Source organism: Zingiber officinale, chromosome 6B (assembly GCF_018446385.1).
Source record: "Zingiber officinale cultivar Zhangliang chromosome 6B, Zo_v1.1, whole genome shotgun sequence".
Lineage (NCBI taxonomy): Eukaryota > Viridiplantae > Streptophyta > Magnoliopsida > Zingiberales > Zingiberaceae > Zingiber > Zingiber officinale.
Window position 1 is genome coordinate 99708562 of NC_055996.1, and position 27468 is coordinate 99736029.

Genomic DNA, 27468 nt, shown 5'->3' on the forward strand with positions numbered 1-27468 from the left:
TGGCCCCTTTTTACTCTTTTTACCAGCAAAGCTAGGGCTCGCGAGGTCTTCTTATTCGTCGCGATCGATCGATCGATCAATCGGTGATTAGATCACAGCCCCCGATTGAGCGGTAGCAAGCCACTTTCACCCCTGCGCAACAGCGAGGAGGTGTCAGGAGCTCTGATTCACCTTCCCGGCGGCGGCCGTCCCACGGGTTTGTTCAATTTTCGTCTTTTTTTTCTTCCCCGACCCTTCCGCCCATTCCGACGTGTATTACGTTTGGCGAAATCCTCATGGGTTTATTTCCCGTCGTTTCCAGTAATGGAAAGATGACTTTTTTATGATTATTGACAGGAGAGAAGTGAGAAGGGGTGGATGTTTTGTGGTTCTTTCGATGGATTTGAATGCGTCACCTTTGCCTGAAGAAGATGAGCAACCTTACGCGGAGAAGTTGGAGGGTGAGGTCATGCATGAAGAAATTATCGAGTCTGCGGTGGCCACAATGCGTCGGGTATGTACTGTTCGTCCTTCTGCACACTGCCGTCTTCTAACTGTCACCTTTGCGTAACTTCGTATCATGGTGGATTATCCTGTTAAGCACCATCGGTATTCTTTTATTTTATTTTTAATTTTAATTTATTGCTTTAGTTCATCGTCTGAAACTGTTTAGCCCAAACTGTTGCTCTTCAAACATACTTCTGCCCATTTTGGTTGAATATGATGTTAGAGTCAAGCTAGTTTCCTAGTTCCTTAAAATCATTAGGTATAGCTTGCCTTGCACTTCGTAAGGCCATCCTTTGAATGGGGTTTGGGTCTTTTAGAGAACAAATATTTTTTATGGAAAGTGTTTCATATTAGTTATATCGGTTGGCTTAAGATTTTTGACAGTTTTGTTTCAGAATTATATATGTAAATTATCTTTTATTATAGTTTAAAGTGCTGATTGAGTTTCTTGCTGATGAGTAGGAGCGTGAAGAAAGGCGCCAGAAGTTGAAAAGAGAAAACCATGATGATGGTCATCGATATTCCCAACAAGCGAGAAACAGTTACATGTCCCAGAGTAGAAATACTAGACATCATGGAAGAGTTAAGGAGCTCCCTCAAGGTATTTTCTTAATCATTTGCCTTGTACTTTGACACTCTTACTTCTGTTGTTTGAGCCCGTCATAAAGATCAGCGATAAACATCATTTTTTTTTTGTTGCAATCTCAATTTAGAGTTAATCAGAAACCATATTTTGGGATCATAATGAATCATATAGAACTAATTGGTAGTGCCTTGGTAGATTAATTATGCTTTCATTAAGTCTGCATCTGAAATATTAATAAATAGGAAAAAAGTATTGAAAGTTAGCAACATTGCATTTTGGTTATGGCATTTCTACCTTGGAAAGCTATTGTGTCCACAGGGTTGAATCATAGATTGAGATTATTACAATCCAACAACCTATAACTGCAATACATTTTGCAAATTATATTCAGAATTTATGGTTTATCATAGTTACTAAGTAAAATTTTTACTTTTTAAAAAAACTTTTTGAAGATTGGATATGGATTACATTTATGTCGGTTTTTTTTTTTAAACACTTTTTGAAGATTGGATATTGAACATTTGCGGTTCCTTGACTTCCCCAAAATCTCACTTCAATTTTCTTCTCACAACAGTAGAACATACCTCAACTTCATCCACCTCAATGTATCATGCATGACGTATCAACACAACTTGTCCATTTATAGTAGTTTATATTCAGTGGAATAGATAAAAGCACTGGATTGTCATTGAATCCAATTGCAACCACAAAACTACTATCTACTGATTCTGTACTACTTGCCTGATTTGGGCATCGGGTTGCATGATCCTATGATTGTGAAACATGATGATCCTAACTACATTGGTTGTGGCACTGTTGTGACAAGTCTTAAAAGCTGAAAGTTTTGCTTTGAGCAGAGGAAAGGAGCTTCCAAGTCTTTTGCATAGCATAATGTTATACTTATGCCAACATACTTTGTAGGCTATAGTGGTCAGCAGAATGTAAACAACCTTGGAGAATCAATTTAGTAAAGAAGAGGACGTTGATGAATGCAAAGTAATTAGGAGAGAGACAAGGATGTTACTATGCATGTTTTGTTGGGTACATCTTTGATGGATGATAAATAAATGAAGATGGTATCAATATGTTGTAAGATAATTTGTTTAGTGCACAGTGTCATAATCCAAATTAATTAGATTCAAAGGTGTAGAGTGTGAAGGGAGTTCCATAAGGACTCAGATCTTATTTAGGACATCTTTCCTACAAGGGAAGAATACTGATGGAAACTAGGTGGTAGAAAGCTTCCCCATGACACCTTCTCTCCATTTCCTTTGGTGGTAAAAGGAGAGAAGGAAAAGACTTATAAATTATATTTCTTCCATATGATTGGAGTGGAACACTCACTTTTGCAAGTAAAAATCTGATCTTAAAAAACATGCAAAAGTATCCTATCTTTTCAAATCTAATTTTGATTTATGATTTATTTTTGTAATATTTTTAACCAATAAAGTTTTAACATTTAAGTTCCCTCCCCACTTCCTATCCTTGCAAGGAAATGGTCGGATGGAAAACTCTACCTTTTTCCTCCCCTAAGAGGAAATCAAAACTTAAGGGAATATTCCTAGTGTTTTTCCTATGAGTTTCTCCCCTACTCTCATTCTTAGACTAGCTTGTTGCCTAACCAAAATAATTGGGGCATGCAGTTTGCTGGTGGTGGTTATTGTTCTTGTCATTTTTATCCTTGCACTATCTTAATTCTTAACTGTTCGGGTCTTCTTAATATGAAGAAGTGTGGATTTTACTATGATGATTTCTCAAGAATTTTTTCTTGGTTAAACACTCTAATGACTTCAATCTTCAAATATAGTCACTTGAATTTGATATGAACTATTAAGTTATGACCTACTTAAAAAGCCCATTTTAGTGACATTATCTTGTGTTTATAGTGGCCTTTTATTTTCAACAACTTGTTAGTCGATACGATAATTAGGAGAAGAATTAGTATTTTGTATATATAAAAGACAAAATGGGTAGACGAGAAGGCAAACATGATAGAGAACTCGGGTTTTAAGTTATGGTACACAATAAAATGTAAAACAAAAAATAGATTGGATATTGTTGTAGATAGTTCGTTAAAAGATGAAGTTGTAGGAGTAGTTAAAAAAGGGCTAGAATTATAACCCTTAAGATAATAATGACAAAAGAAATTATGAACATAATTAGTGTATATGTACTGCAAGTAAGATTAGATGAAGCTACCAAATTAAGGTTTTGGGATGACTTAGATGAAATCTTACAAAACATTCCACCAAATGAAATGATTTTAATAGAAGTTGATCTATGGGCATGCCAGAGTGAAAAAATGAGGAATATGAGGGTACATTGGGGTTATGAGTTTGGAACGAGAAATGAGGAAGAGAAAACTATATTAGATTTTGCGATAACATATCTTTATATTAGTCAATACATTTTTTAAGAAAAGAGAACACTTAGTCACGCTCAAAAGTGGGAATAATAGATTGTAAATTGATTTTATTATGGTTAGGAAGAAGGATAGAAAGATCTGTAAAGATTACAAGATCATCCCTAGAGAAAACTTAACTACCCAACATAGGTTAGTAGTGTTGGATATACGCTTCAAACATAGTATCAATAGAAAGAAAATATATACGACTTCTAAAATTAAGTGGCGGAAGTTAAGGATGGGATGTAAAATATATTTAAGGAGAAGGTAGGAGTACAAGCATTAGGTGAAATACTGGAACTCTAATACGACATGAGATAAGATGATATTAAAGTTGAAAATAGTAGCTAAGATTGTACTTGGTAGGTCAAAGGGACATGCACCACTAGTAAGGAATCTTGGTGGTGGAATGAGAAAGTATAAGAGAAAGTGAAGGAAAAAACGAATGACTTATAAGAAATTATATATTTGTAAGAATGAGGAAAACTTAAAAAAATATACAATAATCCAGAAAGAAGCTAAGCAAGCAGTGCATGAAGTAAAGAATCAAATTTTTGAACGATTATATAAAAAATTGGATTAAAAAAGGGAAAGAGATATTTATAGAATAACTAAAGTGAGAGAAATGAAGACAATAGATCTTATCCAAATAAAATGTATTAAAGATAAATGTAATAAGGTACTAGTAAATGTTGGAGAAATAAAAGAGTAGTGGAAGAGGTGTTTTCATTAATTTTTTAATGAAGGTTTAAGTGACCAACTTAACTTATATAATTTAAGTAGGTCAAATTAACATAAAAATTTAAATTTTTATAGTAGAATTCAAACTTCAGAAGTAGAACAAGTTTTAAATAGGAAGTACAATGGAAAAATTGTTGGACCAGATGATATTTCGATAGAGGTATGGAAGTGCATGGGGGAACAACGTATTGAATGACTTACAAAATTATTAATATGATATTGAAAAAGAAAAAAATGTTTGATCAATGGAGGATAAGTACTCTAGTTTCTTTATATAAGAATAAGAGATCAGAGAGACGTACAAAATTACGCAAGCTATAAGGTATTAATCTAATGAGTCATACCATGAAATTTTGGGAAAAATAATACAAAAAATATTAAGTAAGGAGATCACAGCGACCGAAAATTAATTTGGGTTCCAAGCTCATGCTTGGAAGGTCGACAATAGAAGCTATACATCTTCTTAGACAATTAATTGAAAAATATCGAGAGTAAAAACAATATCTACACATGGTATTTATGGATTTAGAAAAAGCTTATGATAGAGTTCTAAGAGAAATTATATGGAGAATTCTTGAAAAGAGAGGTGTTAACTAATTAAGGATATGTACGCTTCAGGCGGAATAACTGAAACATGTCCAATAAAGATAGGGTTACATCAAGATCAGTTCTAAATCCCTATCTTTTTACACTAATTATGGACGAACTCACTATACATTCAAGACAATGTCGTGGTGCATCTTGTTTGTAGATGATATTGTTTTGGTAGATGAGACATGTGAAAGAGTAAATGCTAAACTAGAATCTTGGCGGGAAACATTAGAAAGGAAAGGTTTTAGGCTTAGTAGAATAAAGACAGAATATATGAAATTTAAGTTTAGCAATATTAGACGTAATGAGACAATTGTTAAGATAAGAGATGACAGATGAGCCTGAAACTTAGAATTTTAAATTTTTATGATCATTTTTGCAAAACGATGGAGGGATTGAGAGAGATGTCGTACATAAAATACAAGCAGAATGATTGAAATGGATGAGAGCATCAGGTGTTTTATGTGACCATAAAGCACCTCTAAACTTTAAAAGAAAGTTCTTCAAAATCACAGTTAGATCTGCTATGTTATATGGGGCTGAATATTGGGCTATGACTCGAGCACATAAGGAGAAGATGAGAGTTGCAGAAATGAGAATGTTAAGATGAATGTATGGACATGCAAAGATGGACATAATAAAAAATGAGAGCATTAGAGAGAAAGTCGGAGTTGCATCTATTGAGGAAAAACTTCGAGAGACACGTTTAAGATGGTATGGGCATGTACTTAGACGACTAATAAATGCTCCAGTTAGATAATGTGAAATTACGACAAACACGCATATCAAACGAGGAAGAGGAAGACCAAAAAAGACTTAGTTAGCAACAATAAAATAAGATAAAATTTATTTAAGTATAGATGATATAGTAGGAGATAGAGCTCAATTATATACAATGATCCATATAGCCGATCCCACCTAGTGAGATAAGGTTTGGTTGTTGTTGTTGTTGTTGTTTTTGTTTCTTTGTTCTTCCATAGTTGTAAAAATAGGTGAAGCTAATATTAAGTCTAAGGAGATGTCAGAAGGATTAAATTCAGTGATAGTGCAGGAACTGGATGGTTACATAAGCAACGTTTACTTTCTGTCTTTTTTTCTGGAAGTTTCAGATTTGAGGAAAATGAAGTTGGGTATTATTATGATAATCTGATTATGTCACTTATCGGAGACATAACAGAAATTAATGTAGTTGTAAGTTTACAGATTTTATGGGTTGCTAAATTGTGGATTTTAAATTTGAAGGATTAGTCAAGATTTTTTTTCTTCAACATCCACTGCTGGATTGTTTTCCCTAGAAAGTATTCAGTAATGGAATATGATTTTCCTAAAATTCTACTAAATTGTGATGTGTTAATATTGGTCTTCTTCATTTTTGTTATCAGGTTGGATAGACTGTCCTTCATTTGGTCAGAACATCGGCCTCATAATTCCTTCCAAAGTTCCTCTAGACGAGACGTTTAATGAAAGTGTGCCACCTGGAAAAAGATATTCTTCAAAACAAGTTATTAATAAACTAAGAAGTCAAGGACGCGAAGTGAGTTGTATGCTTTGTTGACAATATCTGTTTATGATTTCCTTGCTTGTTTCATGGGAGTTATGATCATTTACAAAAGATTGCTTCCTCTATCATTAAAATACAAATTATGTTTTACTTAACAATTTTTGTCCTTTTGTACTATAAAAAATCTTCCAGTCTGTTTCTGAATCTTATTGTGTCCGACAATATTAGATTTTATTCTACGCCATTGTAATAGTTAATATATTCAGTTCATTGTGTAAAGATCCTATATTAGTTTGTTTATAGTTATCCATGAATTGAAGATAGAATCAAGATGAACACTTAACTGTAACTTGCTATGCATATTCAAATAAAACCTTGAAACAAACTACTTTTGCTAGGTCATATTACCTCCATGCTTTCATTCTCACCCATGTAGTTCTCATTGCCAAGGATTATTCTATTGTCTAAAACGATTGCCAACTAATACCAAAATGATCATTTCCCTAGGAAAAAGAATGAGATTACGATCAATGAAACTAGGTGTTCAATTATTCTGCCTTAGAGAGGAGAACTAGGGTCTGCATAGTTCAAAGACAGAGTCAATTAATTAAATTAGATATGTCATTGCGCATATAAAAAAACCAGTCCCATAACCATGACTCATAGGCTTACAGTTACTCATTTATTCATGTCATAATTTGGACTTTTATGTTCTACTAATCTTGTTGCCCATCAACTTTTCTATTCCTTTCTGATACAATACTGGAGAGTTAATAACCTTTCTCACCTGTTCTTTAAGGGTGTTAGGTGTTTAGGATCCACAGAATTCCAGTTATTCATGTGGTGAATGCTTGGTATCCTAATAAATTAAGCTATTAAGTTTAGCTGGTTGGCTACTTATCATTATTCTAATTTCTTATCTGAAACCATGGCTGTAGTTCTGCTATGTTCAACACGTTCCTTTATGCTTGTCATGATTAGAACTTGTGGAAAATAATACTGTTCTCAGATTTACAATATATTTTTAATCATACAATTATAAAACACTATTTATAAAATTCCATAAAGAGATAAAATGCTAATTTTGTTAAGAAAATGGAGATCAATTCAAAAAATGCACTATGTCATAATGACTATTCGATGTACTATGTCCTAATATTCTTGCTCATATTAGGTTGGGCCCTAACACCCTTATGAAACTAAAGATACCATAACATCTGAAGTTTCTGCTAGTGAGAGGTGGATGAGCAGATGGTAAATGAAGCATATGGGTGGATGTGTTAGACTAAGCAAATGAAACATTGATATAGATGATGCAGATGATTAGAAGTGTTATTTGAGATAAAAAGAATTAATAATCTTTATTGAAGAGTGAGACATATTTATATAGAAACTAGGAATCTATCTTAGGAAACTATAATTAAGCTAATTGTCAATTAGCTAATTGACAGATATATTAACTAATATTGTCCTTCAAGTCGGAGCATAGATATTAATTATACCTAACTTGTTACAAAGATAATCAACCCGAACTCTATTTAAAGATTTTGTGAAGATGCCCCTAGTTGTTCTCCTGTCTTTACATATCCTGTAGAAATCAATCTTTGTTGAATTGTCTTATGAACAAAATAACAATCAATTTCAATGTGTTTAGTTTGCTTATAAAACACAGGATTCGATGCAATATGAAGAGCAACTTGGTTATCATATCACAATTTTGCTAGCACTAAAATTTTAAGTCCTACCTCAGTCAAGAGTTGATATATCCACGTTATCTCACCACAGACTGTGTCATAGCCTTATATTCTGACTTTACACTAGATTATGACTTAACGTTTTTGCTTTTTACTTTGTTATGAGATTAAATTTTCTCCTTCAAAGATATAATAACTTGAAGTAGATCTTCTATCCATTTTGGAATCTGCCCAATTTGCATATGAAAAACATTTAATATGAGTGTGCCCATGAATTGTATATACGATATCTTGTCCGGGTGCACCTCCATATAATACAAAATTTGCTCTAATGTTAGATGACATAACCTGGCTGATAACACTAACCGAATATGTAACATCTGGACGAGTAAGGTAATTCAACTTCCCAACCAATCTTCGATATCTCTTAGGAGGTTCAAATAGTTCCCATCTCCTATGAGATGCATTTTTTGAGTCATTGGAGCACTATCTGCCCCCAAATTTTCCAAACCAAACACGAGGACTTTGTATCAAACCATACAAAGATTTTCGAAGACGACAAACTTGTCTTGACTTTCCCTAGCAACAAAACCAGGGGTTGTTCTGTATACACCTCCTCCTGAAGATCCACGAAGGAAAATATCTTGATATCAAGTTGATGTAAAGGTCAATGTTGAGTAGTAGCTATTGAAATAAACAATCGAACATGTCAACTTTGCAACAAGAGAAAAAATGTTGTAATAATCCACACCATAAGTGTGAGCATCGCCTTAGCGACAAGATGGGCTTTTAATCTAACAATTGACCCTTCCGGATTGACTTTAACTATGAATACTTATTTGCATCCAATAGCCCGGTTCCTTGAAGGTAGATTGACCAAGATCCAAGTGTCATTATCATTTAAAACATTCATCTCCTCCATCATTGCATCTTTCCAACCAGGATGAGATACGACCTCACAGACACTTTTAGGAATAGAGATAGAGGCAAGTGAAGCAATAAAAGAACAAGAAGAAGACGACAAGCCGTTATACGAAATAAAAGAAGTAGGATAAGTACACTGTGTTTACCTTTGTATAACACAATAGGAAGACCATCGCTCAAGATTGGATTTGATGACGAAGTAGTAGTTGTAGGATATGAATCAAGAGGTTGACGCCTGGAGTAGACTTGAATAATAGGAAACTTGACATGAGCCGGTTCCGAGACAGGTGCGGAGGATGTGATAGAATGCACCAACAAATCATCCTCCTCCTTTTGACGAGTTGGAATAGGTGAGGGCGAGAAATAAGATGTGTCTTCCATGAAGGTAACATTAATTGGGACAAGATATTTGTTAATACTAGACAATAATACCTATAACCTTTCTGAAGACGAGAAGAACCAAGGAAGATACACTTCAAAGACTTGGGATCTAATTTAGTGACATGCGGACGAACATCCCGAATAAAACAAGTGTTACCAAATATCCTAGGGTTAACACGAAATGACTTATTTGGAAAAAGAATTTTGTAAGGGATCTCACCACGAAGAACAGGATGACATGCGATTAACTATGTTGCATGGATATGAGTACGGGTATCATATCATACACGATATGGATATGGAGATATGGAACATTTTGAAAATATAAGGCACGATACAACAATTATTAAAAATGGCAGCCCGGTGCACGAAGCTCCTGCCACGCGGGTTCCGGGGAAGGATCCATTGTACGCATCCTTACCTGCTTTTTGCAAGAGGTTGTTTTCAGAGAACAATTATTAAAAAATATAAAAAAATTATATATATATATATTATAAAATAGAAAAGCATATTACATCAATTATAATATCCATTACAAATAAAAAGTAAACATAACAAAATATAAAACACCAAATCCATTTTAAAAAAGTAAAAAAAATAAATTAAGCATTCATATCGGTCTCATCACCAACACCGCCTTCGTCAGTAAATAAGACTAACTCCCATTCAGGTTTATCAAGAGACAAATTGAAAATTTCAAGGATAGCAGCACCCTCTATGTCCATGGAATCAAATTCATCTACTCCAACATCCCATATTTTACTTTTTCCTTAACTCCTAGATAAAAGATGAAGATTACCGTGAACATACACCAAATCTTTTGCTCTTTGTAGTGTTATCTTGTTCCTCTTCAATGAGTGTATAAAACTGTAGGTGCTTCAATTTCTCTCACAAGAAGAAGAAGATGGTTATCCAAGTAGCTTTAAAGCTAAAATTTGAAGAGTTGGTGCAGAAGCACATGGATAACCCACCACGTAGTTGGAGACATCAAACCTCGATCACACATTGCATCATTATCAGAAAAATCATCAATGGCAGCTGAAAAAGAGGCAAATTCATTGACACTTCTTCGTTCGGATGAATTGGAGTAATATCTTTCAATGCACTTTTTCCTTTCCCTGGTAATTTCGATGTCTCTACGAGGAGGAAGATGATTGGGAGATTCTTGGAGCCACTCATGGCTATAATACCTATATTAAAAGATTGCTAGTTTAACATCATTCATGAACTAGTATTTTTAATTTGATAAAACTTAAAAAGTTACATTTTTTAGAGCTTTACCTTGGATTTAAAGAATGCGCCAAACAATGTAGAGGTGTATTGCTTTTATTCCATAGCTCCACTAGAATATTATGAACAATCTCATAGAACTTTGAATCTCCACTATGAGTCCCTTTTGAGATAGCAACTGTCATTTCATCCCACCACTTACTAAATGAAGACAAGGTTGATTAGTGTCCGCTTTTCTTAGCATCTCATAAATCGAATTTGTGAAAGCAAGTATATAATCAATCTTTTCCCAAAATTGATCATTCAATATCTTGTACTTCACTACTCTGGCCTTCTCTACATCATCCTCCTTGTACAGATCCCAAACCTTGTCTTCATCTAGTCTATGAGTGGTGGAATGAAATGAGAGTTGCTATCTCAAAGGGGACTCATAGTGGAGATTCAAAGTTCTATGAGGTTGTTCATAATATTCTGGTGGAGCGATGAGATAAAAGCAATACACCTCTGCATTGTTTGGCGCATTCTTTGAATCCAAGGTAAAACTCTAAATTTTTTTAACTTTCTAAGTTTTAGCAAATTAGAAATATTAGTTCATGAATGATTTTAAACTATCAATCTTTTTATATAGGTATTATAGAAACATGAGTGACTCCAAGAATCTCCCAATCGTCTTCCTCCTTATAGGGACATTGAAGTTTCAAGGGAAATGTGCATTGAAAGATATTACTCCAATTCATCCGAACGAAGAAGTGTCAATGAGGAGTTTGCCTCTTTTTCAGTTGGCATTGATGATTTTTCTGATAATGATGTAACATGTGATCGAGGTTTGATGTCTCCAATAAGTGGTGGGTTATCCATGGTGCTTTTGCACCAACTCTTCAAAGTTTAGCCTTAAAGCTACTTGGACAACTATCTTCTTCTTCTTGTTCTGAGAGAAATTGGAGCACCTAGAGTTTTATACACTCATTGAAGAGGAACAAGATAACACCACGAAGAGCTGAAGATTTGGTGTATGTTCACTATAATCTTCGTCTTTTATCTAGGAGTCCACATTGTAGTGAAGGAGAAAGTAAAATGTTGGAGCAGATGGATTTGGTTCCATAGGCATGGAGGGTGTTGCTATCCTTGAAATTGCTAATTTGTCTCTTAATGAACCTGAATTGAAGTTATTTTTTTGTTTGTAATGGATATTATGATTGATGTAATATGATTTTCTATTTTAGGATTTTTAATACTATATATATATATATATTATATTTTTTAATAATCGTTGTATCCTAGCCGTATCGTGTCATATTTTCCATATCGCCGTATCTGTGTCATGCCCGATACAATACTCGTACCAGTATCCATGCAACAGTGTCAAACCCGCGAACACAAGATGTAGACCCATCAACTAAAGTAACAGTATGAGTATTAGCATTGTAATAAAAGTAGAAAAGAGATGTCATATGATCCGTGGCACCGGAATTAATAACCTTTTTGGAGGATGAGGAAAGAAGACATGCATTTTGTTTACCTGAATTAGCAATAACAGTGATATAGAGAGATGAAGACTCGAGTGATTCCTTATATTTTGAGAACTTGGTAAATTCATCTGCAGAGATAAAGATTGATTTATCAGAGACATCATTAGTGGATGCAATATGGGCCAAGTGTTTTTGCTGATTTTTATACTAAAACTTCTACACTCAAACATCGTATGACCGACAATAGTTGCACATAATACCATCCAAATTCGGCGTTCGAGTTTCAAAGGCCTGTGAGCCACCTTCTTTATTTCCACTGTGACTAGTTAATCTTTCGGGCACATAATTAGTATTATGACTCACTAAAGCACCACTAAGTGGAACGAGTGCAGTACTTTATGTACGAAGAACATAACTAAATACATCTCGTAAAGAAGAGACCTTAGAACTAGAGGGGACTTGTGACTTAGGAGACTCAAAGTCAGGAGATAGGCCAATGAGGAAGCTCATGATAGTCATCTGCGATGGTGGCAAGGATCACTGGTAGCCGAGATTGGGCGACACCAGTAATGCTTCTGATGATGCGTATTGGTCGATGGGATAGGGCTGATGCGGTGGCTACTCGGCGGTAGAAATATGAGATTACGATGATGTGGAAGGATAGTCGGTGTTCTGTGCGGCGCTGGGTCAGCACAGGAGCAGCCCCGTGCGTTGTGCGTCGAGGAAGGGGAGGCACAACAGCGACCGATGCGTCGATGAGCAGTATTGCGCGGACAGAGGAGGGAAGGAAAGAGTGCTGGCGAGGAGGTCATGGCCGGCAGGTGGAGGCGCTTGCGCGTGGGCGACGGTGAGGCAGTGATGCACTGTGGAGATGAAAGTACGTGAGAGGTAGAAGAGACAGAAATGGAACCCTAATTTTGAATTCTTAATTTCGAAGTGGCTCTGATATCATATTATTTGAGATAAAGAAATTGATAATCTTTATTGAAGAGTGATGCATATTTATATACAAACTATGAATCTATCTTAGGTAACTATAATTAGACTAATTGACAATTAATATATACAAATATTATGGTAACTAATATATACACATAATAAGAAGAAATAAATCAATCAGCATATGGACTTTGTTTATGTAGTGCTTCCATTCATGAATAGGGTCAGACTCTGTAATAACATAGATTGATGGAGCAGAGACGGTGAATAATAGAAAGGTGGAGAGGATTAGAAGCAGTTGCACTCTTTGAAGTTGGCAAAGAGGATTAGCAGTGACATTAATATGGACCAGAGTGGATGGATAGTAGCAGGAGCAAAGAAGGCTCATGGTAGAATGAGAAGGATATAGTCAGAGAAGAGTATATTTGCAAATCTTCTGTTGGGTGCAAATCTAGAACTAGGGTAATTCAGTGACAATAAGAAACACAAATTTAGCTATAGAGAAACAACATGTTTGCAGACTAGAGACTAGAAGAGCAGATATTCTAGGCCCGACGATAAGATTTGATGTAGATAAATGTCCTTCTGAATGAGGATTGAGAAAAAAATGTTGAAAGAAAACAGTCTCTGATACCTTCCTAAATTTATTTGGCCAATCATTTTCCCCCAAAGCTTGAATTTTTATGACCAATCTGTAGATTTATGTTTGAAGCTTAAACTATATTTTAACATAAGTAATGATAACATTTGATCAATTTCTCATATTATGCTCACAATCTACTTAACTGGTTCCTTAGTCTAACTTACGTTTTAGAACGTTCTAGTTGTTCTTTCTGTAGTAGTCGAACTTGGCAAACCCCAATACAGATTGATCAATTGGATGAGATAGACAAGAGCCAATCTGATTCTAATCAATATCTCAAACATGTGCCTGAAGATGGCCTGAAAATTGACCTTCAATTAGAAATCATAAAGATCTCGATGAATATTGAATGCGAGTGAGAATTGGAAGGAATTGACAACTTTCAAAATAGGCTGATTTCTCAACGATCTTATGACAAGAATAAGAAAAAGGAGAATAAATCTTGAGGTTAGAAGAGGAGGCGGAGAATCTCAACCTCAATGCACTGCTGTTGGTTGAAGGATTCCATTTCAAGGAGATTCTCTTTGCTACACCCCTTGTTGAAGATGTTGAATTACTTTGACATATGGGGTGGGATAAAAAGGCGTGCCTCGGAAGAATTATAGCTTTGAGAGGAGGAAGGCTTCATATCTTGTGATTCCATGAGGCTTCATTTGAGAATTCATGAGAAGGATATGTGAGTTATCAACCTAATAATTATTGTATTGCTAATTAAAGGGTGTAGGATTTGAATAGGTATAATTCTATTAAGTTTTTATTGTTTGATAGTTAAGATTAATTATACTAGGTATAAGATTTGAACGTGTGAGTAATTTAAATGACTAACTGTGTTAGGTAATGAACATTACATACCAACTATTAACTAACATGTAAGAAACCAATAATCATGTTTTATTTATAATACCAATAATAACGGAAATTGTTAAATTATTTACTTGATTAATATTTTGAAATAATATTATCATTGAATATATAGTATTCAATTAATATAAATAATAATAAAATATATATTCAATTTGTATTAATATTATAATAATGAAATCAACCGCACTAATATAATAATGATATACATACTAATAGGCTTGTTAATCCAATTCTAAAAAAGTTCGAAACAAAATTAAATATCATACTAATACATATTAACCTGATGCTATTATATTAATATTATAATAATGAAATCAACCGCACTAATATAATAATGATATACATACTAATAGGCTTGTTAATCCAATTCTAAAAAAGTTCGAAACAAAATTAAATATCATACTAATACATATTAACCTGATGCTATTATGAGCATATGATATTCATTAATCTGAAAATAATTATAGAATGATTATCAAGTAGTCATATCAATATATTATTTTAATCAATTTAATACGCTCATTCTGTATTTTTTCAATTCTTTTTTAACTGATTCCAATTTAACTGATTCTACTGATTTGATATGGTTGATATCTCTCACATACACATCTTATTTTTTTGGACCAGTGGGTACTAATATCGATTTTGACAACCATGCTTCTTGGACGTCAAAGATAATAACCCGTGTAGTTCCATGCTCCAAAGCTAGTGCGATCATTATCCACATTGAATATCTATGGAATAGCTGAAATCCCACCAATCTATACATTTATATTCATATGTTAAACTATATATAAAGATTAGTAAAGATAATGTTTGATCAATTTATCATATTATGCTCATGATTTGCTTAACTGGTCCCATAGTCTAACTCAGGTTTTAGAAGGTTCTAATTGTTCTTTTTGTAGTAGTCAAACTTGGCAAACCCCAATATGGATTGATCAAATTGGATTGAGATAGACGAGATTCTAGTTATATCTCAAACATTTCTGATGATGGCCTGAAAATTGGCATTCAGTTAGGATCTTGAATCTTGATGAATATGGAATGAATCAAGTGAGAATCGGGATGATCTGACAATTTTTGACTTTACAAATAATCATGTTAGTTATTCATAGGCCATCCGTCTAAGCCAGCAGATAGAAAACCTCTTAGTATTGTGTGTATTCAAGATGTTCTTTACTGCTTTGGGGTCAAAAGTTTAACTAGAAAGTTTTTATGAGTTACTGGATACATTCAACAGATGTTTCATCAATTTTTAGTCCGGGGCCAGCTCCTTGTCTTCACATGTACTATGTTTTATTGAACTGTTTTAGCATTTTGTTTGCTTCCTTTCTAATTTCCTTGTCTAGTCCCTAAGGCAAATTATATTTAATTATTTATGGCACTTTTCATCAGCTTGGATTGGTAATTGATTTGACAAACACAAGACGCTACTATTCACCATTTGAATGGACCAAGTTGGGCATTAAGCATGCCAAGGTAAGGAACTTATTTTCCCTTTCCCAACTGGTTATATGGAGCTGCTTATAAAACCTTTTCCTAATACAGATTCCATGTAAAGGACGTGACTCTGTGCCGGATAATGAATCTGTAAATATGTTTGTTCACGAGGTTAGTGCTAACCCATTTGCTGTTTGATATTCTACCCTTATCTGGATAATATTGTTTAAAACATGATATCATGCTAATATGATTCAATCTTTCTCCATGATTCTTTATGTTCTTTCTCCACAGGGAAGTGATTGTATTATAGGTTGTCATAATTGGGAGTTCTAATGGTTCGTGTTTATCTTTCTATTTGTCAGTTTTCATGTAGGATTGATTACTTCTATATAAAACAAGCTAACTATCAACAATTTAGTTACTGTGAAACTATGCAAGTTTTTAAATTAATGTTTATGCTTCTATGAAGCATCAGCAACCACAAAATAAGTTGTTAATTTGCTGCACACATCTTCCCACCATTTAGTTTTATGTATGAATATTTCCCGGCAACTCCAAGTGTAATTATGTCGCTTATATTTTTAGTAGATTTTCTTTCTCTACTACATCCCATCACACCTCTGGTTTCAGTTGGCGCACCTTGTGTTAGCGAAAACACATGGGTATCTATTGCCAATCATGTCTTTTCTGTGCCTATAACATATTTATTTGCTTATTTTAGCTTCCTTAGCAACTGCATGTCCTTCTCATTAGTTGCTATCTCTGCTATGCTAACTTTAACTCTGCCATGTTTAAATGTCAAACCCCACAAACATGGCATACCTACAACTGTCTTATGGGAACTTTCTTTTAGCTTAAAGGTAAAAATATTAATATGGTCTGGTCACATGACACAGCCAGCGGAAAGTTAAGCCAGTTTTCAGTTTGGTGTAACATGCTGACACATTTTTGACCTGTACATCAAACAACAATACGAATGGGTAGAGCCATTTTACTCATTTATGGCCTTCTTATCAATATAAATATTTTATACATATACATGAATACTTATATTTAAATGTACTCCTAAAATTACTTTATTCAATTTGATATCAGGTATTACAATTTCTGTTCCGCCACAGACACTCGAAGAGGTATATTCTTGTTCATTGCACTCATGGCCACAACCGGACTGGTTTCATGATTATCCATTTCCTCATGCGGACTCAACGAATTCACGTTGCTGAAGTAGGTGATATTGCTACTTTCCTACCTAAAAAATTGAATATGATTTGCCCTCTAAAGCCTTTGATCACTGTTTCCTATTTATTAAACAGGCATTGCAAATATTTTCTCATGCACGTCCACCAGGAATATATAAGCAGGAGTATATTGAAGCACTTTATAAGTTTTATCATGAAAGTCCAGAGAACGTTTTTTGTCCTCCTACTCCAGAGTGGAAAAGGTCATCTGATCTTGACCTGAATGGTGAAGCTGTGCAGGACGATGATGATGAAGATGGTGATACTGGAATTGGATTGTCTGTATGTGTTTCGTGCTGTATAAATTCTTTGTCCTTTTTGTTTCTTTTCTTACAATGCTTTTAACTTTAAGTTCATATAAAGTAATACTGGTGATATATCTATTAGGAGTTTTGTGAAATAATATACGAGATTATTTTGGTGGATATTTGTCTGTAGCACATAATGTTTTGCTTTATTTTTCCTCTTTTTGTGACCCGAAGCTTTACTTCTCAGATGATATTAATCATATTGATTAATGGAGGCATTGGCCATCATATTGAAGTCACATGCCCAATTAATAAAATTGGAACCTGCGCGTGCATTTTAGCGACATTGTTAGCCATCAATTAACTGTTTTTTGCATCACATGGAAATCATATGCACAGTTAGAAAAAATAATAGCCTTTTCTGATTGACTCCAAATTATTTTTTCTCTGTCGAAGAGTTTTTCTATCTATAGACTTTGACTATTACAGTTGGAAATCATCTATCTATAGACTTTGACTATTACATGATTATTGTTTTACTTTGATGGAAAATAGGCTGGATGGAAGAAAATGATGCAAAAATACTAAAATAACATTTTGTTTCTGTTGGTTGAAAATAGACTGAAAGTAGCAGATCATAAACATTCCAACTTTTCCTTGGTTTGTTTTCTTCCTAGTATGGTCAGGAATGGAACGAATGTTTCCTAGTAAAAAGTTACCCTGTATACCACTTTCTTATAAACCTCCTGTCCCACTTAAGGCAACTGCAAATATATGATGCCTACAATCACACTACCAATTTTTCTCTAGTGACCCCCAAAATCTAGGGTCTACAACAATACAAACTCACATCCACACAAGCATGATAACACAAAGCCAAGGTTAGTATTGCTGTTTTATCGAATATGAATTTCCATCCTTCTCAAATGACAAAAGGAACACTCCAAAATAAATTTTCGTCCTCCTGAGTCAACAAACCAAGAAAATAAATTATCATCTTCCCACCTTATTTTTTGTACTCATAAATAAATACGACCTTGTATCACTTGGATATTTTCTTTATAAGAAGCTGTTCATTTTTATTATTCTTTGGCTTCTTTTGAAACATGGTAAATCTACTGTCTTACTGATCCTTTATTGACTTGGGAAGTGCTGGAGTTTACACTTGCTTTCTTTTTCAGGCGGATATGGATAATAAAGTCTTAACAAATGATGATGTTCTAGGCGATGCAATTCCTTTTGACCAGCAAGATACCATGCGCCATCTTTGTTACCAATTCCTTGACTTAATTCCACCAACGGTATTAATGTTTTTTCGCATAGCTTGTAAAGCAATTGCTACTTCTTTTGGTTATGTGCATTGGAAGGTCACAAGATGATATTGCATAAGCAAGATGAAGTACCTGTAATCACATTTGAATTTTAGATCATGAGGTTCTCTATGTTGTTGTTTCTAGAAACTTTGCAAATTATGATTCAACTTCTTCTTAGCTTTCTTACTTTTATTTCCTGGTCTCTCTCTCTCTCTCTCTCTCTCTCTCTCACTTTTCTAAACTTTATTTCTCAAGTTATGTAAATGTAACTAGGCTATCTTCTGTTTCATCCTGTGCCTTTTCTTTAGTTTGAAACTAATTCTTTCTCATTTATAATTAGAGCTTATGTAACTCAGTTTTAAATCGCTATAATATGCAACAAATTGTTAAAACTTTATTTTCATGATATGATTTTGCCATCTTATTAATAATTTACTTGAAGCTGACCTCACCTAGTGGAGTAATGGGATAAGGCTTGGGTGTTATTGTATTAATAATTTACTTGATCATATACTTTATTTTTCTGTATTATCTCTTATTATTTCTGGGATTTCATCCTTGGTTTGTAGGGAAGAGCAAATCTTCAATTTCCTGGCTCACATCCTGTTTCTCTCAACAGGTCAGTGTTTATTTTGGACTTTTGTACTTAACATGCTAAACCTGACTTGAAGAGATGGGTAGTAATTAATGGGAGGAGTAGCACATTGTTTTTGTCAGTCTAGTGTGAACATTAGAGGTGTATAAAACTGATAATTTGTAGGTTCTCTGCAGTAGTTTTTTGGCTGTGTGTTCTGATTGTTTCATGTTCAAGATTTTGCTTTCTGCTATAGAGAGTATCCTACATGTGGTTATTCCTTCTTTACTTTATTACACTTGATGGAATTTAGGTCCCAATCTGGAATAAGCCAGACATGTATCCTTGTGTGAATCATATGGCTTACAGTGATTTGACCATGTGACATGATTATACAAGTTTTTAAAGTGCACAAATTGGATGTTAAAAGAAGTTGTTTGCTACAAAGTGCACTGTTGATGCCCCTCTTTTAGTTTTCTACTTTGCGAGTTTATTTCTCCTGTAAAACAGACTTATTTAAATGTCATTCTTTGGAGCGAGCTAGTATGACCAATAAGAAGAAATTGGCATGGTGTTGGCTTCACTTTTTTGATGTAGATTTTTAACTGTATAGTTAATGACATGATGTGGAAATAATTTATTCATCACACAAAACAATTATGTGTCGACACAGGCAAGGGTATGCTAGCGTTCAATTGTTGATGAGTTCCCAAATCTTTTGTACTTTCAGAAGCTTAGTTAGTGGAGCTCCACATCTCTCTCTCTCTCTCTCTCTCTCTCTCTCTCTCTCTCCCCTAGTTTACAAATATGAAGGGGGGTCTGGCACAACGGTAAAGTTATTGTTGTGTGACCTAGTGGTCATAAGTTCGAATTTTGGAAATAGCCTCTTGCAAAGCAGGTTAAGGTTGCATACAATAGACCCTTCGCTGGGACCCCGTATTTGCGGGAGCTTTGTGCACCGGTGGCCTTTTTTTCTATTTTACAAATATCCATATATATGGTAGAAGAAATTAATCTGATTCTCACTCTATATTTCATGAAGGGATAATCTGCAACTACTAAGACAAAGATACTACTATGCTACATGGAAGGCTGATGGAACACGCTACATGATGTTTATTACTAGTACTGGATGCTACCTAATTGATAGAAATTTTTGTTTTCGGAGAGTTCAAATGAGGTTTCCACTGAAGAATGCTGCTGAGGTACACCTGTTGTAGTTTATTATGCCACATTCTGTAGCTTTATACCTTACCTAATCTGTTTGTTTATGCATGATCAATCTCTTTTTGATGAAAGGGTTTCCACAATGACACGCTCATTGATGGGGAAATGATTATTGACGAAATTCCAGATGTGGGACGGAAGAGAAGATATTTAGCTTATGATTTAGTTGCACTGAATCATTGCTCTGTTATGAAGGTATTGTAACTTCTTTAACATGTCTATCATTATTGTCTAGCACTCTTAATTGTATTTTCTAATACTTTATTAGTTATAATTTTAAGTACAAAATATTTTTATAATTTCAGGAACGGCTAAATTTACAAAATTGATCTGTTAATAACAATTTAGTGAATGTGAATGGCTATCAGCCAATCTGGGAATAATGATAAAACGAGATGAGAGTGGGGGTGCATTGGGTATAGATAAGTTGCGAATGTTATATCCCAATATTATTTGAGAAGGGATACCATAATTCATTATCAAAGAAAAGGTAATTAGGAACAATAAAATTTGAGATGGGGTACAAAATATAATTCACTCGAACACTCAGATAGCTAGTTGTAAATATTGAATATCACCTTCAAGTAAATCTGCATGATCTAACTCAGCCAAGGAAATAATTAAAAATTTTGAAACAACAAATAAGAATAATAATTAATGCAAAGAACTTAAAATATGTTTCGCATGGTTTGAAGACATTGTTAGCTCTTACAAATTTGTTAGTATATTATAAATTCCTAAAGCTTTCACCTTGTTAGTTTTTCTTTTATGCAACTGAATGACACCCAGCTTTAATTTTACACTGAGAGTTACGAGCTAATAAATAAACTTAATAAGCTACTATTCTTACCATTTGCTCAAGTATTTTGGGCAAGTGGATGAACCTACCAAATTAATGGGTTAATTTCCTTATCTAATAAGAGGGTCATGACACCCACTCAGATTCTAACTGTAATGCGCTGAGTGAGCCCCTTCTCATGGATGCATTAACTACACTGATGGTGTGACAGTTTCATAGATGCACACCTCTTGTTGGTCAAAGGGTTGTGTTGTGGAGAAGCTAGATATCACTTATAAGTTATAACACATCCATGCACGCTGTTTACATGATACAAGAGCATCACGTACTTGATTAGAATAATAAAGAATAAGAATTTGTTTATTAATAATGAAATGGATTATGCATTAATCCATTATGACAAGAAAAGTTCTGAATTAATTATGTTAAAAATACTGTAAGTGCTATAATTATAAAAAGAAAAGTAAAGGAACAAGAAATAGCGGAAAGCTACAATGTCATACTAAAACTCTAAATTCATTGGCAACAATGTTGTAGAATAGTAGATGCAATAGTATATCAAATGAGCTGAGTCAATGCCTCTATTTACCTGACTCATCTGAAAATAGGTATGAAAATAGCAATTATATGTAACACTGGTAAAGGAGCCTCCTAGGAAACCCAAAGATAATAAAAGCAAAATAATCAAGAACGAACCAATCATGCAATTCTTTCATGAAGTTTAATGTTAATCACAATCACTGTAAATGTATTCGAGCATTCATGTTAACTACACATTTATGCTAACAAATCAACTAATTCTATTATATATATATATATATATATGTATATATATATATTCATTTTTTGAATTTTTTTACTGATTCCGATCTTCCAATTTTATGTAGTCAATACCTAAACCTTTGAACTGATTGATGTTATACAAATTCTGCCAACTATGATATCCTACATTTTAAATGTCTTTAACTTTGCATTTATTTCTTTACTTCTTCTATTCCCTTGATGTTCTAATCCAATATTGTCATCTCTTTTGACTTCCACTAGCCTTTTTGCCATATGTGGATACTGTTAAAGTTGTTATTGGTATTTCTCTTTTGTAGTAGTTTTCCATATTTTCATGGGCAAATTTTATCATGTTACTTTTTGGGTGTAGTTGCCATTTTCTGAGAGGTGGAAACTACTAGAGGAAGAAGTAATTCGACCAAGGAATTATGACAGAAAACAATTAGAGTTCGAGGGCAAGGGCCATCCCATTTATAGATATGACATGGAGCCATTTTCAGTAAGTAACTCTAAAGATATGTGCCTTAGTTATTTGCTGACATGCAACAGATACTATTGATCGTTGAATTGAACAGGTTCGCAGGAAGGATTTTTGGTTTTTGTCGACTGTTACTAAGCTTTTGAAGGAGTTCATTCCTAGGCTTTCACATGAAGCCGATGGTCTCATTTTTCAGGTACTATATCATCTTTAGTAGTATAAAATTCTTATCAATGTTAACAAAGGTTATTTCATTCAAGTTTAAATTTTAAAAAAGGTTGATTTAACTGGTTTAGAAAATTTGTTTCCTGGTGCAAAGATTATATACCATGTAGACACTACTTTATCAACAACAAATAATTTCAAAGTTCTTTGATCTTCTCTACTTCAATAGCGCATGAATGTATCAACTACTTCCGTTGTTCCCTAACTTAGGGATGGCTACATCAAGCTTATCCCACCACACCTTTGAACTTTATCTTATAGTTAGTAATATTTGTGTGCATTTATATCTTCTTTAATTACGTTTAAGTTGAGATCTTATTGGTTTTCCCTTTATCCCACAATGCACAAATTTTAACTAGTATATTGCTACTTCCTGTGATGATAATTCTAATTAGAATTGTACTTTCCATCTCCCTTTTTTGTCTGTTGAGAAAATTGTAGGAATCTCTGAAGTTATCATTTTAGTTGATTGTAGCTAGCATTAATCTATCTCTTTCTTGACTTCCAGGGATGGGATGATCCATATATACCACGTACACACGAGGGTCTCCTGAAGTGGAAATATCCAGAAATGAATTCTGTTGACTTTCTCTTTGAGGTTTTTTTATTTGCCTATCTTTCATTTTCCATATTTCCTTGTTATATCGATCAACTTCGATCATCTGTTCATGCTCTTGTTTGGTGTCTTTCCTTATTTGCAGATTGGAAGTGAGAATCACCAATTGCTATTCCTTTATGAAAGAGGAAAAAAGAAACTCATGGATGGGGCTCGGGTTTCATTTTCAGGTGAATGCTTGTTCCAATTATATCTATCATTTCAATTTAAGAGAACATTTAGCAGCATGTCCTGACTCTTAAGACTGACTTGTTTTGCACCGTCACCTTTTTTGTTCCTTGGTACATGATACGTTCTGTTTGTAGCTTAGAGAATGCGATTTTAGATTTTGAGCGGAATCTATTTGGTGCATAAGCTTTTTTTGTTGTGGTGCTGTTTTTCTTGTGGAAGAACAATCTTACTGGGATTCTATGCAGACACACTCGCTTGGAGATAAATATAATGTGTCAATCATTAGTATCCTGATGACTTTGTGCAGAGAAAGATGGGCATTTAAAAAATTAGATAATGTATCTTCTTAAAGATCTAGAAAACCTTTTTAATGGTGAGTTATTTACCTTTCTAGAGGTGCTCCCGAGGCATACCATGTGAGAGATGAAGTGAAAACCATTTGACAATTTAATACATGAACATATTTGGAGTTTTGATTTTGTATATCCATGAACAAGCTCTATTTTGTCTTCAAGCCAAATTTGTCCCAACCATAAAAGTTTGGTTATATAAACATTAGTTGAAGTTCTATACAAGGGTGCACCACTAGTAACATCTTTTAAACACCTTTTTACTAAATTTAACTAAAGTTAGATTGCAGTTTCCCTCAATTCCTTCCATGCTCTAGTAGCTTCAATCTAATATTTGCTGTTGAACATGATATCATCTCAACCTTTATTCAATCTATTGGAGCTACACCTAATTGGTTTTCAATATGAACAAACTCTCTATATAGGATGTAATAATTAGAGAGTATCAGCGACAGCAAATTGTTCATTAGTTTATCCAGGGGATTTGAGTTTTCCCCTTTCTCCATTTTGCCGCCTTCTACTGCTGCTGTCCCTTCTCAACATAGGTTAGAAGTGGAACAAGGTATTTGCAGGAGACTCAGCATTCTTCCTCTATGTTGGACCCCCTTAGCAGTTGGTTGTGGACAACATCTAAAACTAGCACTATAACATCTCGGTATTAAACTAAAATAACTTGTACATTAAGGAAGCAACTGCAGGAAGCCCCAATCTGTCAGCTTCTAGTTCCAAGAACCAAATTTGAGCATCTCAGTCAAGATGGCATTACAAGGCTGAGTTGCTAAACTTCAAATTAGAAGAATTAAAGCCTTGTGCAACCTGTGGCCTTGCTCAAGAGAGGGAGCAATGCAAGTGATGTGTCCGCAAGAAATTGTTCAATAGGACGAATGAGGCTATGAAATCGCCATTCAATGGTTCTCTAGTGTGGACTTTCACCATTTATGGTGCCAATCACTGTTCTAAATTTGGTTAACTTATCAAACTTTCTGAGCATGGCTCTCTGACTATTTTGACTCTCCAAAAGTAGGTATCAAGAAGTTGAAGGGTTCAGTAGTAGTTGCGTCAAATGTTACAGGTTGAAATCCAAACTCACTGAAAGGAGGGTCTTATGGTAGCCGCTGAAATGCCAAGATTACACAAACATCATCGTGAGCCAGTTGCAGCAGCAATCTTCCCACACATCCAGAGGAGTGAGGATGCCAACTCTTTGTTAAACACTGGAACCCATTCACAGCAGCAGTCTTTGGTAGGGGTGAATGTTGTTTTGTGATTTCATAGAGGTGCCATATCATATACCAGGGCATGTGCAAGAAAGGGTGGGAAACAACAAACGGCAATTTCAGTCCAGGCTTGGATAAGTTATTTATAGTTTCATTTCAATTATTTGTCTATGTTTAACATTCCATCGTGGGACCTGCTGCAAGGAGTTAGCCATGGATGCCATCTCAAGCTGCTAGAGAGAGGGGTTGTATGTTGTTCTATCCTAATCCCATTGCCTGAAAGAAAAAAAACAATGGCAGTTTCCTTAAAATGAGGCCTGAGAAACATTGGAAACTTCTAAGGTGATACATTGTTAGAATAATGACTTATTTATTGATTGAATAGGAAGTTAACTGGCAAACTTGTAGATTGGATAGAAAGTAAATTCTTTCTTGTGCTATTTATTATTGCAGAAAAGGGAAGAAGTCCCACAATTTATTGCTCGTTGTAGAATGATCCTTACTTGTCTTGTTTTTCATTGAATAACATCATATCAGTATGCTTATTTTATACTTGTAAATATCATCTTTGTTGAGAACCATTCCTAAAACTTGTACACAGGTGTGGAGGATATCCCCAGCCTGTCAGGCAAGATTATTGAGTGCTCTTGGGATTCAGAAGAAAGCTGTTGGTCATGCATGCGCATAAGAACAGATAAATCTACACCAAATGATATTAACACATACAGAAAGGCAAGCTTGGCTAGTCCTCAAAGTAGAAGTAACAAAACTATTGGGTTGAAAAATACTTTGTATATCTAGTGAATCCTAGTGCCTTTTCTGTTCCTACCTTTGTTTGTTCATCTGATGCGACTTCCATTTCTGTCGATGCGACAGGTCATGCGCAGCATTAAAGATAACATCACAGAAGAAGTTTTGCTGAATGAAATTGCCGAAATTGTGCTCCTCCCGATGTATTCGGACAGGATACAACGAGCGCAGCAGCTTCAGCACAGGCAAAGGTGAGAGGGCTATGTGTGGAGTGGTCGTTGTGATTGGAGATCATTAGGAAATGACTCAGGCCTCTAATCCTGCTATGCTTGCCTTTCAAAGGTCTTAAATCAGAAGCTCCTTTCCGGTTACCCTAGAAGGCCCGGAGTAAGTCAGCAAATTTACCTTGGTTTCATGATTGGCTTGCCGATTGCTCGCCCGTGTAACTAGTAGTTAGTAGTAGAGCTCTCTGGGGTCGAGCAGTTTGGCTATTGCAGACAGCTCAAACCCTAGCCAGCGATCATTGTATATACACTATTTTATGTAAAGTAATCATTTTTCTTGTATTGTTTTAGTGCCAATGGAGAAAATTTAGGAGTCCATTAGAAGAGGAGAGGAAGAAGCATCCAATAGTGCCTATGCATTTTATTTATTCTATTTTAAATCCAATAGTGTCTATCAAACCTTTTTGCATAACCTTCATATGCCTCTGTCATGGTTTTGCAGGATTTGTCAATTAATTTTTCAGAATGATCTATTAAAGTGGCGGAAATGAAAACTACAAGACTATAGTTATTCCGTGTTGACGTGCATCTAATATTTTAGCACTTGTGAATAATGTTAGTAAATAATTATTGGAAGAATTTATTTATTAATTTATATAAAAATTAATTGTTTAATATATTTTGTATTTTTTTATTTTAAATTTAGTATTCATACTATGTTAAAAAATAGTATAAATTTTATGATTGAATAAAAGTTAATATAATTTATAAAAATAATAATATTGATAGTTGAGGTTGAATAAAATTTTAAATAATATTTATGAACAAGTCTAAGTTGAATTTAACCTTGATAATATTTTTAATAAATAAGTTTGATAAATAAATAGATAGATGAATAAATATAAACTTGATTATTTAGTGGGGTGGTAAAGCCGTCACCTTTGTCGCCTAAACCCTTTCAAAGTGGTCTCATACCATTTGGGAGGGGATAAATTTCGGAAACTTACTTAGTTTTAGTTGAATGATCTTCTTAAATAGAGGACACGAGATAATTTGAAATTGTATTTGTACTTATTGAATCAAATCATGTCTCTTTAGTGACAAACCGTATTTTAGTACCAATTCGGTTACACCCGTGAGAGCATAAACATAATTATTTATGGGAGCAAATCATGATACAACTTACCACAAAGGATCTAGTATTATTAGCATCACGATAAGATACATACAGATAAATTATAAGGACATTTTGTCCTAACACATCAATCCTTTATATAGGGGAGGTCAAACACCCAACGAGATACTTTAAACTTGCTAAAAATTTACCTCAAGACTAAATGGAGAAAACACTCA

At 34.3% G+C, this 27468-nt stretch overlaps 1 protein-coding gene across 1 annotated transcript; it reads left to right on the forward strand.

The window, feature by feature from the left end:
• Window positions 1-7: 7 nt before the first annotated feature.
• LOC121988461 (mRNA-capping enzyme-like) lies at window positions 8-26457 on the forward strand. The gene is made up of 19 exons (XM_042541895.1): window positions 8-196; window positions 337-493; window positions 949-1087; window positions 6191-6342; window positions 15852-15935; window positions 16005-16067; window positions 16995-17126; window positions 17216-17422; window positions 18570-18689; window positions 19271-19320; window positions 20318-20480; window positions 20575-20697; window positions 22455-22583; window positions 22660-22758; window positions 23296-23385; window positions 23489-23573; window positions 25743-25873; window positions 26018-26142; window positions 26234-26457. The coding sequence occupies exons 2-19, from the start codon at window positions 377-379 to the stop codon at window positions 26238-26240; spliced, it is 2016 nt and encodes a 671-aa protein (XP_042397829.1). The 5' UTR covers window positions 8-196; window positions 337-376; the 3' UTR covers window positions 26241-26457.
• The last annotated feature ends 1011 nt before the right edge of the window (window positions 26458-27468 follow it).

Excerpts from the sequence above, each read along its gene's own strand:
- LOC121988461 (XM_042541895.1), top strand. The coding sequence starts at position 377 with ATGGATTTGAATGCGTCACCTTTGCCTGAAGAAGATGAGCAACCTTAC. Across the intron at positions 494-948 it reads CGGTGGCCACAATGCGTCGG|GAGCGTGAAGAAAGGCGCCA; the intron begins GTATGTACTGTT and ends GCTGATGAGTAG. Across the intron at positions 17,127-17,215 it reads AACGAATTCACGTTGCTGAA|GCATTGCAAATATTTTCTCA; the intron begins GTAGGTGATATT and ends TTTATTAAACAG.